The 18,782-nt window shown below is 38.9% G+C and overlaps 1 protein-coding gene across 3 annotated transcripts in view; it reads left to right on the forward strand.

Moving 5' to 3' along the window:
- The window catches only part of LOC124615490 (peroxisomal multifunctional enzyme type 2), a 131,702-nt gene extending 114,128 nt beyond the window's left edge, over positions 1-17,574 (forward strand). For all 3 annotated transcript variants that reach the window (XM_047143432.1, XM_047143433.1, XM_047143431.1), the window contains exons 16-18: positions 2,688-2,876; positions 13,711-13,808; positions 17,258-17,574. In XM_047143432.1, the coding sequence (XP_046999388.1) occupies positions 2,688-2,876; positions 13,711-13,808; positions 17,258-17,374 (404 nt within the window). In that variant the 3' untranslated portion in view covers positions 17,375-17,574. The remainder of the gene's footprint in view (positions 1-2,687; positions 2,877-13,710; positions 13,809-17,257) is intronic.
- Positions 17,575-18,782: the final 1,208 nt, after the last annotated feature.

Raw genomic sequence — 18,782 nt, forward strand, 5'->3', positions numbered from 1 at the left:
GCAACCTATTACAAGCTAAGACTTCAAACTAGCAGCTCCCTCCAGTCCCTTATATTTGCACTGTCTCTGACTTCAGAAGCTAATTTATGGACAAGAGAATTGTGTATATGGGGAGTCAGTTCCAATAAAATTGTGCTGAATGTGAGACCATGTGATTTTCAGAAGGTTCCCAACACCGAAGTAATTAGGTACCTGGTGCAGTCAAACAACTAGAAGAATTTTATGTAATTTGTATAATAAATTATGTTACATTATAATTTAATAATAAGAGGGTGTTTGTGATGAACATTGCAATTCACAACCACAACACTACAAGTAAAAATAATTTCTATATAGGCCTCCTAGGGTTCAGAGAGAAGTTTTGTACTCTGGTCTAAAGGTTTTTAGTAGATTAAATGTAAGGGTGTAGAGGGTTATCTCATGAGGGGTAAGATAGATACTGCCTACAGGAAAACTAAAGAGACCTTTGGAGAAGAAAGAACCACTTGCATGAATATCAAGAGCTCAGATGGAAACCCAGTTCTAAGCAAAGAAGGGAAAGCAGAAAGGTGGAAGGAGTATATAGAGGGCCTATACAGGGGCGATGTTGTTGAGGAAAATATTATGGAAATGGAAGAGGAGGTAGATGAAGATGAAATGGGAGATATGATACTGCGTGAAGAGTTTGACAGAGCACTGAAAGACGTAAGTCGAAACAAAGCCCCAGGAGTAGACAACATTCCATTAGAACTACTGACAGCCTTGGGAGAGCCAGTCCTGACAAAACTCTACCATCTGGTGAGCAAGATGAATGAGACAGGCGAAATTTCCTCAGACTTCAAGAAGAATATAATAATTCCAATCCCAAAGAAAGCAGGTGTTGACAGATGTGAAAATTGCCGAACTATCAGTTTAATAAGTCACAGCTGCAAAATACTAACGTGAATTCTTTACAGATGAACGGAAAAACTGGTAGAAGCCGACCTCGGGGAAGATCAGTTTGGATTCCGTAGAAATGTTGGAACACATGAGGCAATACTGACACTACGACTTATCTTAGAGGAAGGATTAAGGAAAGGCAAACCTACATTTCTAGCATTTGCAGACTTAGAGAAAGCTTTTGACAATATTGCCTGGAATAGTCTCTTTCAAATTCTTAAGGTGGCAGGGGTAAAATACAGGGAGCGAAAGGCTATTTACAATTTGTACAGAAAGCAGATGGCAGTTATAAGAGTCGAGGGACATGAAAGGGAAGCAGTGGTTGGGAAGGGAGTGAGACAGGGTCGTAGCCTCTCCCTGATGCTATTCAATCTGTTGAGCAAGCAGTAAAGGAAACAAAAGCAAAGTTCGGAGTAGGTATTAAAATCCATGGAGAAGAAATAAAAACTTTGACGTTCGCCAATAATATTGCAATTCTGTCAGAGACAGCAAAGGACTTGGAAGAGCAATTGAACGGAATGGACAGTGTCTTGAAAGGAGGGTATAAGATGAACATCAACAAAAGCAAAACGAGGATAATGGAATGTAGTCGAATTAAGTCGGGTGATGTTGCGGGAATTAGATTAGGATATGAGACACTTAAAGCAGTAAAGGAGTTTTGCTATTTGGGGAGCAAAATAACTGATGATGGTCGAAGTAGAATGGATATAAAATGTAGACTGGCAATGGCAAGGAAAGCGTTTTTGAAGAAGAGAAATTTGTTAACATCGAGTATAGATTTAAGTGTCAGGAAGTCGTTTTTGAAAGTATTTGTATGGAGTGTAGCCATGTATGGAAGTGAAACATGGACGATAAATAGTTTAGACAAGAAGAGAATAGAAGCTTTCGAAATGTGGTGCTACAGAAGAATGCTGAAGATTAGATGGGGTAGATCACATAACTAATGAGGAGGTATTGAATAGAATTGGGGAGAAGAGGAGTTTGTGGCACAACTTGACCAGAAGAAGGGATCGGTTGGTAGCACATGTTCTGAGGCATCAAGGGATCACCAATTTAGTACTGGAGGGCAGTGTGGAGGGTAAAAATCATAGAGGGAGGCTAAGAGATGAATACAGTAAGCAGATTCAGAAGGATGTAGGCTGGAGTAGGTATTGGGAGATGAAGAAGCTTGCACAGGATAGAGTAGCATGGAGAGCTGCATCAAACCAGTCTCAGGACTGAAGACCACAACAACAACAACAACAACAACAACAACCTGTAGGCATAAAGCAGAAAATTGAAAATTCCCAAATATCCTAAACTTAAGTATAAGGGTAGATGATTAGCCACATCCTACATAATTTATCAAAATATTTGAAATCGGCGATGTAAATTTCAGTAAATCTTGCACATTATGGAGGCTTTAGTAATAGATTAGCAGTAGTCGCAATTTGTTGTTAATACTCCTTACAAAGCAGTGTCTGGTTCTGCCAATTACCGTACAATTTGATTAGTTCCCTATCAGCGAATGCTCTCCTTCATGAAGTTTTATGGAACATAATAAATGAATGAATGAGTTGAAACATTCTAAGTATTCTTTTATGATTGATTGAAGTGAACACTGGAAAGATCTTAGTGTAATTCTAAGTTTGTAAACTTATCATCATTTATAAGTAAACAGTAATGTAGCTGGAGTCTCTAGAAGTATTTTGTTAGAATACCAAAAACATACAATTTGTCTGATGTATGAAAGGTATGTCACAATTTCTGATTAAATTCTTCTATTCTAGGCGCCTATATCGACCTCGTGGAGACCCAAAATGTTTACCCGAATCGTGTCTCAGCTAAAGCACTGAAATCTGAAGAGGTATTTGATGAAATTGAAAAAAGAATGATGGCAAATTTGGATAAAGCAAAGAAAATCAATGGTGTGTTTTTGTACAAAGTTACACAAAATGGCCAAGAAGCTGCATCCTGGAGTAAGTTGGATTCTTACTTTTTTTGTACAATACTTAAACGTGCCTAAGTAAAGCATTAGGGTACAGTAAAAACACACAGAATGATGTCAGTTACCCCATTTGCCTATACAAGTACCATATTTACTCGAATCTAAGCCGTACCTGAAAAATGAGACTCAAAATCAAGGGAAAAAAAAAAATTTCCTGAATCTAAGCCGCCCCTGAAATTTGAGACTCGAAATTCAAGAGGAGAGAAAAGTTGTAGGCCGCACCTCCAAATTGAAACAAAGGTAGTCCATTGTAATATGAGACAAAATTTAGGTCGAATGAATGACGATACAGCTACAGTAGTTTGGTTGGAGTCGTAAGCTTAGCAGTTAAGCTTCACCAGGTAGCCATTGCTATGCGTCAGATGCTCCATCCGTATTTATATGGGTACCCTTCCTTTTTCACGTGCTTCGTCTGGTTTGAATCTATTGCTTATTTTTCTTTGATCTGGTAAGTTCCGTTCTCTTTGTTATAGGTGTTTATGTCACTCTAATCTGAAAATGCGGCAAGAGACTGCTATTTGTTGTTACTTACACTGCTGCTTTCTTTGATAATGATCAACAAGAACCAAATAATAGACTGCGTATGATAGAAGACGTTCTTAATGAGAGTTTAGCTAAATTTTTTCTCCGTTTGAAAATCTTTGCTGACGCCTCTTTTGTACATTACATTCTGCACAGAAATTAGAATCATCTTAGATTTAAAAATCTAGTCAATTGCCGTGTTTCATTCCTGACTGTATCACTATTAGGCATAAGAATAATACAAATATAAACATGACATGATATGTATATTCTTCCACATTTGCTGTTGTCTCACACTAGTTTCGTAGTTTATTAGGCTGACAGGATTTAAATGAGATAGCAGCAAACACGAAAGAATACACGGCGAAATGTTTATATTCGTATTATTCTTATGGTGAAGAGAATACTGCATGTGATTCACAATTCATAAAAGTTCCTATTAGCAACCATCTCTTCTCACAGGTAGGAAAAAATTCAGAACGTAGAGTTGGCCATATTGACAGACATCCCAAACAGTCTTGCCTGTTGGACCATTGAAATGCTGCTACATTCGAAGATGAACAATACGGAATTTGTATTTACTTCGTTGGATAATGTATGAAAATGCAGTGGTCGAAACTAGGGGCGGAGAAAAAAAAGCTCGTCTTCCACCTTTTTTTAAATTTATTTACTGATGCAGAGGTTTTGGCACCAGTATTTATCTTTGTGCCTGCAAAGCATGCCTGTGTAGCGCTACATTATTCGACGGCTGAAGTTAGTTGTGGCGGCACCTACCAACATTTTTCAGAATTTCCGCTTACTTTGCTTTCGATTCTAAGCTTCAGGCGGTTTTTTGGACTACAAAAACCGGAAAAAAAGTGCGGCTTAGATTCGAGTAAATACGGTACATTTAGACTCTAATGTGTGACATAAAATGAGTGACTTACTTTCCTGCAGATGTTGTGTCAATGGTTTTTAACAATTAAAAATTGAACACCTGGAAATGACAAAAGTGTTACGATATGAAAGAGCATTAATTGTTGGTCCACTTGTCCACTGTCAATAATTTGGGAGGTTTTGCTGTAACAGTGAGATGGGAAAGGGGGCCGAGACATTTGCTAACAAATTTCATTTCAGAATGAACGTATTACACAAATGTATTTAAAAAAAGCCTTGAATTTACAACAGTGTGCCTTTTCTTGGATGTGTTTTAGGGCGTAGTATGTACTGCCTCAAAATATGCCTTGTAACTTCTTTTTTTAGGTGTTCCCTTGTGACAGTACACAATTAGCCTGTAACTATAAGCTGTCGTATGTATTAGTCAGTTGGTCATAACATTTGACCATTCCGTTATCTTTTATGTAAGAATGTTTAAGCTTGCCTAATTATTCACATCACTTACATTCACATATTTAAAAAAATTATCTTACATGCATAAAATTTCAACATGTTGCACATAAAAAGGAAATCACATTGCTCATAATTATGGCAAGCAACTAGTAATCTATGACTTGTTGTGGTTAGTTACTATATATACCAGGCCTTAACGAGCTTTGGCCAGGGGGGAAGGAAAACTGGTTTACCTGGAGCATTGAACACACAATTGCCATCAAAGTAGTGCCCTTGGGACTCCACACACTTCTCTCAGTGGTGCCACAATTGTTGGAAGCATGCTGAAAAAGCCTTTTTCGGAATGCAGTTTAGCATGGCTGTCTTTGCTGTCATAATGTCCTCTCTTGTCCAAAATTGTGTTTCTTTCAATGGCCTCATGAGTTTGGGTAACAGACAGAAGTCACACGGGGCCATATCGGGAGAGTAAGGAGCCTGTTGAAGCACAGGAATCTGGCTTTTCACCAAAGACGTTTGAATCAAGTATGGCTAATGTGCTGGAGCATTGTCGTGATGGAGGCACGAATTTCTTGTTGACTTCATGTCCCGTCGCTTGCACCACACAGCATCATGTAGGTGACAGAGGACATCCTTGTAGTAGTCTTTGGTGCTTGTTTGACCCTGTGGTGCATACTCAGAGTGCACCACACCATAGGAGTGAAAGAAAGCAGTCAGCATCACTTTGATATTGCTGCGCACTTGGTGGGCCTTCTTTGGTCTTGGTAACAAGGAATGCTACCACTGTGATGACTGGGATTTGGTTTCTGGATCATACCTGTACACCTAGGCCTCATCATCAGTGATTATGGTGCTCACGAAGTCAGTGTCACTGTTTGTGGAGCCCAGCATGTCCTGTGACACTTCAACAGAAAGTTGCTTTTGCTCAGTCAGCAGCTTCAGCATGAATTCTGCCGACACTCTCTTCAGGGTCGAATCTTTGGTCACAATGGAATGTGTGATATCCACCTCTTCTGCAGTGTCTCTGACAGTCATACAACAGTGCTGCATCACTACAGCATTCACTTTGGCAGGGACCTCATCATTTTGGCATGTTGATGGCAGACCAGAGTATGGCTCACTCTCCACTGATGTGCAGCCATCTTTAAACTGGTTGTACCACTCTTTAATCTGTGTGATGCCCATAGCATTGCCACTGAAAACTGGCTGTATCTTCCGAATTGCTTCCACCTGGCTTTTGCCCAGTTTCTATCAAAATTTGATGCAGTAGCATTATTCCAGTCGTTCTGCCATTTCCATTGCAATAAAAAGCTGATGCAAGCACTACACATTATGATAATCTTATTATCATATGATTAGGTCAAACTACATTGTAAAAAGATCAGAATTTTATATTTTTATGACATGAGACAGGTTGTAATTTTGTTTCCTTTTTAATTCAGAACAGTCACTGCAGTTGAGTCCAATGTATCTGCAGTTCTAACTTGGCTTTGCTGATAAAGAAATGATTAATGTTACCAGGACTTCATCCCTGCCAGTTAATAAAAATGAAATAATTCTCAACCTCTTCAAGTCTCCCAATTACAGGTTGCTAAAATAGATGGAAACTCAATCTAGCTTAAGAAACAAGTGACTAATGGCATTGCATTTTGTGTTTTAATGGTTCCTTCAGACCACATATAAAGGTGGAAAGTTTCACTCACAAGGAAACCTCCCCATCGCACCCCCCTCAGATTTAGTTATAAGTTGGCGCAGTGGATAGGCCTTGAAAAACTGAACACAGATCAATCGAGTAAACAGGAAGAAATTGTGTGGAACTATGAAAAAAATAAGTAAAATATACAAACTGAGTAGTCCATGCGAAGATATGCAACATCAAGGACAATGAGAGTTACTGAGTGCCGTGGTCCCGTGGCTAGCGAGAACAGCTACGGAACGAGAGGTCCTAGGTTCAAGTCTTCCCTCCAATAAAAAGTTTAATTTTTTATTTTCAGTTTGTGTGACAAACTCTTATGTTTTCATCACTTTTTTGGGAGTGATTATCACATCCACAAGAAAGCCTAAATCGGGCAAGGTAGAAGAATCTTTTTACCCATTCGCTAAGTGTACAAGTTAGGTGGGTCGACAAACATATTCCTGTCATGTTACACACATGCTGTCACCAGTGTCGTATAGAATATATCAGATGTGTTTTCCTGTGGAGGAATCGGTTGACCTATGACCTTGCAATCAAATGTTTTCGGTTCCCATTGGAGAGGCACATCCTTTCGTCTACTAATCACACAGTTTTGCGGTGCGGTCGCAAAACACAGACACTAAACTTATTACAGTGAACAGAGACGTGAATGAACGAACGGACAGATCATAACTTTGCAAAAATAAAGAAAGTAAAATTTTCGCTTGAGGGAAGACTTGAACCATGGACCTCTCGTTCCGCAGCTCCTCACGCTAACCACTGGACCACGGCGCTCCTGAGCTCATATTCTCCTTGATGTTGCCTAACTTCCGCATGGACTACTCAGTTTGTATATTTTGCTTATTTTTTTCATAGTTCCACACAACTACTTCCTGTTTTCTCGATTGATCTGTGTTCAGTTTTTCAGGGCCTATCCACTGTGCCAATTTATAACTAAATCTGAGGGGGGTGCGATGGGGAGGTTCCCTTGTCAGTAATAATTAGGATCAAGGGATGAAGTTGCCCTCAGCAACTCAAATTCTCCAGTGATGCAGAAGTAGTCCCTACTATAATATAAGATATGCACCTGAGTCTATCAGCAGCACCTAAGCTAATTTATCAAAATCCTTCCCACGTCAACTAGCAGACACCACTCTCAATAGATGAGGCTCAACACAGGCAAAAGTGCTTCACACTGATAATTAACCTTTTTCTCTATTTCTGATAAAAAATATTGTGATCCTAGTTGGATTTTGAGTGCTGAATTGAAAACTGTTTTTGGTTTTTTTCTGTCAGGGATAGTTTATGAGTAATCACAATTTTATTTCTCTTTTCAGTTTCTGATATAGTGCAGCAAACGTGAGGTGAAAGTCGACAAACACATGCACATCTTTATGATGTTATAAGTTCATCACATTAATGGAGGGTGGGATCTAACATATAACACAGTAACCTTTGTGTATACACTTTGAAGCATTTATTTGACATGAGAAATTACAGAAAATTGACAAACAATGAGCCACTGCCTTGTAATGCACATCACTTTTTTCTCTTGTATTGTGGATCTTTTTTATCTCGAATGAGATTCCAGCAATAATCTACTAACATAGAAGATACCCACTTCCTTTCATAGCGCCTTTCTATGGTAGAAATGTCTCTATGGAATCTTTCCCCATGTTCATCCGATTCGTCACTACAACTCTCTGTGAAGTAGTCCAGATGAGAGTCCATCATATGAACCTTCAAAGACATATTGCACCCCAAATCCTGATATGCTTTGATCATTTCCTTCACCATTGCTTTGTAGTTAGTAGCTCCTCTTCTTCCGAGGAAGTTTTCCGACACCATCTTGAAACAGTCCCATGCGGTTTTTTCTTTATCAGTTAAACATGCTTCAAAATTTGCATCTTTCTGCAGCTCCCTGATTTGTGGGCCCACAAATACACCTTCCTTTATTTTTGCAGCTGAAAGACGGAGGAATTTGGCAGCTAGATATGCAAACCCACAGCCTGTTGGATCCAAGGCCTTCACGAATTGTTTCATCAGGCCAAGTTTGATGTGAAGCGGTGGAAGTAGTATATATTCAGGAGCTACCAGACTTTCACGTTGTACATTCTTTTCGCCAACTTTCCATCTTTGCCTAGGCCATTTCTTTTTCACGCAGTGAGAATTTCGGTCTCAACTATCCCACTCGCAAAGAAAACAGGCATACTTTGTGTAGCCTTGTTGCATTCCCAGTACCATAGCAATTACCTTGAAATCTGCACATATTTTCCATTTGTGTTCATTGTATTATAATGAATTTAGCTTTGTACGAATTCGTAATTCTCTTTTGTCAAACTAGCGTAAGCTACTGTAACAGAGGGTATTTTATTTCCGTTATGGAGCAAAACACCCTTCAGACTTGTTTTCGATGCATCTATGAAAAGTCTCCACTCCTGTGAAATATAAGTAAAGTTCAGCACTTTCATCAGGCCAGCAACGTCATTTCAAAATGTTAGTGCTTCGTCAGTTGAAAAATAAGAAATAAAGGCATGTTCTCTGTGCCTGAACACACTGATTTTAGTACGTTGGTGCAGTAGATTATACTCTAGTAATCTTGAACCAAGCAGCTGCGCCTTTTGTTTACTTAGTCCTAGATCACTAAATCATTTAAATCTGCCTGTGTTAACAAATGTGGCGATGACTCACTTGTGCAGTGATATAAAGAATCATCATCTGTGATTTCTTCAGTACTACTTATTTCACTGTCACTCGGAATTTGCCCTCGAGCTCTTGAAGGTACTGGAAGGTTGTCGGAATGCTGCACTGGCATTCTCGCTGAAGGCAGATCTGGGCAAACAATGTGCCTCTTCGACTTTTTGTTTGTAAAATCCTGAATTTTTGTTAGACAGAAATAACAATCAGTAACATGGTCCTTAGGCTCCCTTCACACCACGGGAACAGCAAACAACGCCACATTCTCTTTACCTTTCCATCACTGAATTAGTTTGCAGTAACATGTAGCACAACAGAAATGTGGTGCCCATTCTTTATCTTGGTCTCCTACCTCTACTCCAAAGTAATGTTTGTATGCTTTCTTTATGACTGAAGAAATTTTCTTCCTATTTCTGGCAAAAGTGAACTTTCCACAGATGTAGAAGAAGTTATCCGGCTTATATCGACATCCACGATGACGTGGCATTTCTGCAAATTTAAAAATACTACTTTGGTAATACACCTGTATTAAATTAATAGTAGGGAACTGGAGGAACACTGATGTGTAAAAACAAGCAGTCGTTTTACCTTCAGCGCCAGGCTCAATCAGTTTACACACAGGAACTAAAAAATTCAACTGTGCTCAGAAATATGACAGGCAGTTACTTGTCAGCCAAAACACCCACTTGTTAAGACTGACACAAATTGCGGCTAACACCACTGTTGTAAACTCGATGCACCTGCCCCTAGGAGGCGTGAAGTTTTACTGCCGAGGCAGCGGCCGGCTGTTGCCATTCAAGTTAATGAGATGTTTCAGGTGGTCTTAATGCCATAGGTGTGGCGGGGGATAACCTAATGATGTCTGATTCTTCCCACCTGCTGTTGCACAAGAAATTATCACATTCTATCGCTACTGGATGCGGCAACATACCCGTGTTTCTCTATAACATCTCTGTGTTTGCCATGAATTGTGAATATACATATATATATACATATTACATAACAAGTATCCCTGACAACGATATTTTGTTTACATATTTGAGTTTCCCACGGTAAAATGGACTAGAAGCACATACTTTAATATCAGAAATAGAACCCATGTCGAACAGTGTAATCAGTCAGAGATCTTTTCAACTAAAATCCCTCTTGTGTGTGCCACTGTTAGTTCAGATTAGAGTTGCTCTGGATAAAATGATCAGTCTCTGATCATTTAAAGTTTTGTTGATCTAATTTTCCTACCTCATACAGAAGCCTTAAACTTCCATCAGATGTAAGCAGGAGAGAATAAGATATAAACAGTACAAGAAAAACTGTTCCTTCTTCAAGAGCAGGGTAAATGTGTATCATTCTAATGGGTACCATGGCATCACAACATGTGAGAGTCTGTGAAAATGAGTGGACAGACTGAGACGCCATTCCCCTGTGGGCTGTCATCTCCTTTCTGTGTCAGAGAGCTTTGCAATCATGAGAGGAGGTCTTGTTGGTAGTGAGGGACAGTAAATTGTAGTCAATGAAACTGCCTAATTGACTGTGGAATGTGCCATACTGATTACCCTGACAAGATGAAATAACTGTTAACCTATCTCTGAATGAGACACTGTCCTGTAACATGTAGCTTTATACCCTAACAGGAGGATGACCCCACTCTTCCCACACCTCCCCCACGTGTGTGGTGCCTGTGGCAGACAAATTGTTGTAAGCCACATTTTATCTTAGTGCATTTCATATATGAGTTTTGGAACTTTAATAGTGGCAACTATTTATTTACAGCTCGTATAATATAGATACACGTTTCAAAATTTTATTGACCTTGTTTATAACTTGTTGGCAGTGATGTGGAAGTCGTAGGATACTCTTGGCAGTGCCAGTTGTGTTGACGGTCCAAATGGTGCAGTCTATTGCCTGACGAATTTGTAGCAGTTCTGAAGCAAATGCCGTGAAGTGTTTCCTTCAGTTTAAAAATCAAATTGAACTCATGAGGGCTTACGTCAGGGGAGTGCAGTAGGTGGTATAGCACTTGGTAGACCTATCAGTCAAACAAATCAGTAACAGCTTGCACTGTACATGCTTGTGCATTGTCCAGCAAAATGATGGTAAGGTCCTGCAGAAAGTGTCATCACTTCTGTCTATATGCTGTTCATTTTTTGAACACAACCTACGACCAGCTTAGAGACGGAAGTGATGGCACTTTCTGCAGGACCTGCAACACGACTGGCACTGCTAAGAGTATCCTACCACTTCCACATCACTGGCAACAGGTTATACACAATGCTCGTGACTACTTTGAAGATCAGTAAAACTTTGAAATACATATATATTTTGTACGAGCTGTAAATAAATACTTGCAACTATTAAAGTTCCAACCCTCATATTACTGAAAAGGCAGAAGTAAAATTAAGTCTAGACCTGAACTCTGTGTGGCAAAAATTATAAAATTTTGTGTATTGTCTGGGTTCCAACCAAAGGTTTTAAGCTGGAGGTCTTAATGTGTTTCAGAGAGATTGGCTTGTCCTCCTTTAATCCACTGATAAGCCAGCCACATTTACCTGCAGTTCTATTTTATTCTATTTTAGATGTATCCATCAAATGTCTTTGTTTTATCAAAAGTTTGACTACAGAGTAAACATCATTTCATTGTTTCTACACATGGACATTGTGTGTGTGTGTGTGTGTGTGTGTGTGTGTGTGTGAGTGAATTAGCTGTTTTTACACTGCCTGGAAAAAAAAAAAAAAAAAAAAAAAAAAAAAAAAAAAAAAAAAAAAAAAAAAAAAAGGTGAAGCATCGTAAAGATATGGTCGAATGTCAAAGTAACTTTGTACACGTACACAACCATTGGCAGATATTTCAACGATAAAACTTGTAATTCTTTGTGGCCGGTAGAACAGCCACCAGAGTGCATTAATGTTTTTTTGCTTAGTGTAGTTACCATGCCTGGTTGGGTATATAAGGGATCTGAACAGTGTCAGATGTTGAATGATCACTGTGAAGAACATGAAGATGCTGCGTATTCAGGTGGCACAGTGTTATCAGCACCTGACAGAAATTGAAAAAGGCTTCATTGTGGGTCTTCTTGTGGCTGGCTGGTCAACTTGTGTAATATCCAGATTTGTGGGGCATGCAGATGTGACAGTGGCCTGATGTTAGAGTGTATGGGTGTGTGATGTCAGACATATTTGGTGTCAGGGTTCCAATCAAACACATCTGACTACCACAATGGAGGATAGCCATGTTGTTCACTATGCACACTGAAACCCCTTCCGATCTGTGCCTGCCATCTTAGAACAAATAATGGACTCCCTTTAACATTCTGTGACATTCTGCACCATTTTGTGGAGACTAGCACCAGCCAGACTTGGTATTATAGTCCCATGCTTAGGTTATCACAGACACCACTACACAAACAGTTGCCTTTGAAGAGATGCCATGACAGGGAAGCATAGATTGCTTACGAATGGCATTACATTGTGTTCAGTGACAAATCACAGTTCTGTACTACCCTGATGACTGTCGGTAAGTATGGCGGTACCATGGGGAGAGGTCCCATTCTTCTGATGTTTTGGAGAATCACAGTAGTCTTACTCCTTGTGTCATGGTGTGGTGACTCATCAAGTATGACTTTAAGTTGAGGCTGGTAGTGACTGAGGGAATTTTGACAGCACAGTGTTACACCACAGACATCCTGCGTCCTTATGAATTACCTCTCATGCAACAGTCTTGTGGTGTCTTTTTTCAACAGGACAGTGCTCATCCATGTGGGGCATTTGTGAACTGCCTACATGATCCTGAGAAACATCAAACAAATATATGTTGATCGGGTTGTAACTGGTTGGTTCAGCTCATATGAAACTAACAGAGATGCTTGAATAACTTAAATAGGAATCTTTCAAACAAAATTACATTCATCTTATGGAACCGTGCTGTATAAATTTTTAGAACTTGCATTAGAAGAAGACTATGCAATAATTCTTTTGGCACCATTGTATAACTCTTGTAGAGATCATGAGAATAAGGTAAGAGAGATTTTTACATGTACAGTGGCGTATAGTTGGTTCTTTTTTCCACACTCAGTATTAAATGGAATATAAATTCTCTGATATTGGTATTAATGTGAATTACCCTCCATCACTTATTACACTGTGGCTTGCACACATTATCATCACAAATAGATGAATATATCTGTGATTTAGCAGGATTTTAGTTTGTTGCATCTACAAAACACTTCGCATATCACATTTCACTTCCTTTACTTTTAATTCACATTAACTACACATCACAGAAACAGTATAAGCGTTTTGTGTGTTTGTGTTAGTATAAATTATAGGTGAGGCAAAATCACTGTCATTTTTTCAGGTTGGTGTTTCAAGGTACATCACAATTCTCTTACATACATACAAATGTGCATATGTTTAATTATTAATAAGTTATTATTCACTGATTATTGTAAAATCATGTTAATTAATGATTGATTGAATAGTTAAATTGGTTTGTCTTTTGTAAATACCTCTACACTCTTTTATTCATTGCCGTTGTTTTTTTATCACACACATAATTGCACAGTCTCCAAAATTTAATTTCTGTTTTCAGCTATTGATCTGAAAAAGGGTAAACTGTATAAAGGAGATCCACAAGGAACAAAAGCTGATTGTACAATCACCATTGAAGATCAAGATTTGGTCGATATGGTAAGTAACACAAATTCCTCAGGACCTTCAGAAATGGTTATCAAAAGTGTGATGTCATCAGTATATCTGTCCAAGGAATTAGTGATGTTATCATTCACTGTGACTGACTCTTGTTCAAAGTAAGAAAGTTAATGCAATATGATTGTCCCTCCATTAAATTATAATCCAAAATACTAGGAACTTTAACATGCAGTTTTATTTATTAGGTCAAGTATGTAATTGATGTTGAAGTTATTTAAGCAAAGAGCACCACTTTTATTTATATTTTTAACATTGTAATTGACTGATTTAGGTTTTCCGTGATTTCCCTAAATCACTCGAGGCAAATGCCGGGAAGGTTCCTTTGAAAGGGCACGGCCGACATCCTTCCCTAATCTGATGAGACCGATGACCTCGCTGTCTGGTCTCCTTCCCCTAACAACCCAACCCTCAACACTGTAATTGATTTGAAAAGCAATGGCTATTTGTGAACAAATGTTTTATGTTATCACATCTGAATGCTGGATGACAGGTGTTCACTTAAATTGGTCTTTTGCATATTTTAATATCAGGCATGAATTGCACCCGCATTTATTTCTTACATAAGATTCAATATGTGATCAGCATCAGTAGGTGAATGGCAAAGACATAATTATTATTCACATCATTATCAGTTTAATATTGACTCAGATAGGGCACTGAATACTATTTGACAGTGTGGGGATCAAACAGTTTGGTAGTTTTGAAAAGATAGCATAGTAAAATGAGTATTTTAGATGGCCAACACAGTTTATTGCATACATTTGGACACTGAAGAGATATGTTGTGCCACGATATGCAGAAACTCAGCACTACTTATTTATGTCGTTGAGGGTGTAGTTGTCCACAACAAAGTTGTTCACAAACCACATGTCAATACAAACGTTTCAACTGTAATTACATCTGCCATACAGCTACAAATTACATTGTCAATAGTATTCCACAGTGTGGCATAAAACGTGGCTTCTCCCTCACCCATTGCACAAATTCTGCAGCAGGGCTACATTACTTGGCTCGCAACTCAATTTAAGCATACCCCGTTAGAAACCCATTGGTGGCTCTGTATTGATTCCATTGTACACCCCTCATCTGTTTACTGTTCACCCAGAAAGTTTTGATACTAATGTCTGCATTTTAATTTGCGGAGCTCTCACATAATATGACAAAGTTGCTACAGTGTTTTTATATACCTGTATCTGTCGTCTTAAAAATACTACATAATTTCTTACAGTACAAAGACAATGTTAATACAGTGTGTACATAAAGTCCGGGAACACTTTCAATTATTTATTGCAGAAGAACCAAACATTGTACAGATATCATACATATGTCATTTCGAAGAGAAACCCTGAAAGTTTTTTCATGTATACTGCCGTAGCATAGTTTGATAATTTACCGATAGTCAGCACTAGTCGCAAACACAAGTCCAAAGAAATCAGTGCATCATGCATCCCGCGAACTCGAAATGGCTCCAGTGATGAACTCGAAATGGCTCCAGTGACAGTGTGGAAAGTCCTGCGACAGAAGCTGTCTATGAAACCACCCCATCTTCATTGTGAAGTTCATGGGTACCTGAACACAGAGCTGCTGCATCAATGGATTGGCCATGCTACAGAAGGGGACAGCTGTTTCATGAATTGGCCTCCCCGATCACCAGATCTCACTCCATGTGACTTTTTTCTGTGGGGATACATTAAAGATCTGGTGTATGTACTGCCTCTACCAAGTGATGTAGCAGAGCTTCGGGAGAGAATACAGGAAGCGACTGCCGCAGTCGACAATGTCATGCTGGGACGGATATGGCAAGAACTCGATTACTGTATTGACGTCTGCCGGGTCACTCATAGTTCGCATATTGAATGTTTGTAAAAAAAACTTTCAGAGTTTCTCTTCAAAATTCAATATGTATGACATCTGAACAATGTTTAGTTCTTGTGCAATAAATAATTGAAAGTGCTCCCAGACTTTATGTACACCCTATATAAGTAAGCAAAATGTGTGTGTGTTTTTTTTTGTGCTAACTCACATTGTATCATCACATGTGAAATACTCTGTAGTTACAAGAACATAAACTATCAGCTATTCTGTGTAATGATATATGAACCCAGTGCAAATATCATATCAAATTTAAACTTTCTGGCAGATTAGAGCTGTGTGCCAGACCCTTAAATTATTTTAAGTATTGCTCTTACCAGCTGAGCTACCCAGATAAACCTCACAGTCTCTCAGTACCTCTGTCCTACTTCCCAACGTTGCCAGAATCCTATCATCATCTTGCTGACATAGCAATAACACAGGCATGATCCATATGCTTCAATTGTTTAGTAATAATCAACAGCTAGTATTACTGTTCAAGAACAGGCAGGTATTGTAATTCAACAGAGCTGTTAGTTATCCTAACTCATGAACAACCTAACAAGTACTGTTAACATATTTAACTTTTATAAACTATGATGAGTGAAGGAGAATAATCACTTCAATTCAGTTATTGTTTGGGGAAATGACAGGCATCATTTCATTGGCAAAGGTGTTAGGAAATTAGTGTCTTGTATCTGTCCAGTTGGAGTGAGCATAGCTAAAGTGAATATTACAGGTAAGTCCAGTCCAATTAGGGACTGACTTATTTGGTTTGAAATTTGTAGCAAAAAAATACTGTACAATTTATTCTAATAAAAATAGAAGAAATTATGTTTGACAAATCCCCAAAGAAGTAGTAGACTAATATATACAGAAAAAAGCTGATAAATACTAGACAGTGTGTGTTCATCTCTCGAGATATTAGAAATTTAACAATGTTAAGAAAGAGATAGTTACAACTCACCACATAGCGAAGATGCTGAGTCGCAGATAGGCCCAACAAAAAGACAGTTTTCCATTTCAAATTATTAGAAATGATTAAGAAAAAAAGTCTACCAACCTTCCTATCTCTCTCTCTCTCTCTCTCTCTCTCTCTCTCTCTCTCACTCTCTCTCTCTCTCTCTCTCTCTCTGTGTGTGTGTGTGTGTGTGTGTGTGTGTGTGTGTTTAATTGCTCTGTTTATTTACTGTAGAGAACTGGAATAATCTTTGATCATATGAGCACCACATTAAACATTTGTCTAGCTTCTTGTTTTGATATCTTCTCCCACACTTGTCAGTTAAACATAGGACACTATGTTTAAAGAAGGAAAAGTTGTGCTATTGTCTGTTTAATAAAGCTGATATCCTTACTTGACTGTAGCATTTTCATGTACTATTACTTGTTCACTATTGTAAACTTTCATACAAGACATGCCATTTCAGGCAATGTATTGTGAAAGACACATTTATATTTAAATACATTTTACAAAAATCTTGCCACCACACAAAAAATTATAGCCCTAGTTATACAGGTATGTATAATTTACATTTCTCCAAACTACGTGAATATAATAAGATTTTTTCTATTTCCAGGCAAAAGGAACACTGAACCCACAGGTTGCCTTCATGAAGGGAAAATTGAAAGTAAAAGGCAATATAATGTTGATGCAGAAGTTGCGTAGCCTGACAACAGAAGAATCAAAATTGTAAATTTTTTGAATATGTTATATTTGTTAAGAAGTACAAAATGATATTGCATTTCTTGTTAACGTCAGGGGGGAACCAGTATGGAATGGGCAGTTTGAATCAAATATAAAAGACAATATTCAACTTTATATGACTGATCCAAAATAATGTGTTGATGTATGTATATTTTACAAATATAAATATTTTTATAATTGTTTTACAAATATAGTTTTTTGTTATTCCTTTGCACCGTACTGGAGATATTTTGAGTAAGGTGAGAAAAATTACAAACAAGTTTCAAAAACAAAGATATACACAGATAAACTTGGACAGGTTGAGGGTTCGGATAATTAATCAATTATTTAATGATTAATAACTAAATATATGGAAGTGCAATGTATAACAAGGTCTACAGAGAAAATGTTATATGGTCAGAACAGTAGTCTTATAAATGAATATTTTTACTTGCTGGAAAAGGGGACAAGGAGTAAAAAGTTAGAATGAAGTCATTAAAGAGAAGGCAAGACAACAACATTATATCAGTGACTCATATGGGAAGATGGGTGAATGTATGCTATAAACAGCAAAGAAGTAAAACTTCCTGGCAGATTAAAACTGTGTGCCCGACCGAGACTCGAACTCGGGACCTTTGCCTTTCGCGGGCAAGTGCTCTACCAACTGAGCTACCGAAGCACGACTCACGTCCGGTACTCACAGCTTTACTTCTGCCAGTACCTCGTCTCCTACCTTCCAAACTTTACAGAAGCTCTCCTGCGAACCTTGCAGAACTAGCACTCCTGAAAGAAAGGATATTGCGGAGACACGGCTTAGCCACAGCCTGGGGGATGTTTCCAGAATGAGATTTTCACTCTGCAGCGGAGTGTGCGCTGATATGAAACTTCCTGGCAGATTAAAACTGTGTGCCCGACCGAGACTCGAACTCGGGACCTTTGCCTTTCGCGGGCAAGTGCTCTACCAACTGAGCTACCGAAGCACGACTCACGTCCGGTACTCACAGCTTTACTTCTGCCAGTACCTCGTCTCCTACCTTCCAAACTTTACAGAAGCTCTCCTGCGAACCTTGCAGAACTAGCACTCCTGAAAGAAAGGATATTGCGGAGACACGGCTTAGCCACAGCCTGGGGGATGTTTCCAGAATGAGATTTTCACTCTGCAGCGGAGTGTGCGCTGATATGAAACTTCCTGGCAGATTAAAACTGTGTGCCCGACCGAGACTCGAACTCGGGACCTTTGCCTTTCGCGGGCAAGTGCTCTACCAACTGAGCTACCGAAGCACGACTCACGTCCGGTACTCACAGCTTTACTTCTGCTGTGAGTACCGGACGTGAGTCGTGCTTCGGTAGCTCAGTTGGTAGAGCACTTGCCCGCGAAAGGCAAAGGTCCCGAGTTCGAGTCTCGGTCGGGCACACAG

Source organism: Schistocerca americana, chromosome 5 (assembly GCF_021461395.2).
Source record: "Schistocerca americana isolate TAMUIC-IGC-003095 chromosome 5, iqSchAmer2.1, whole genome shotgun sequence".
Classification (NCBI taxonomy): Eukaryota; Metazoa; Arthropoda; class Insecta; order Orthoptera; family Acrididae; genus Schistocerca; species Schistocerca americana.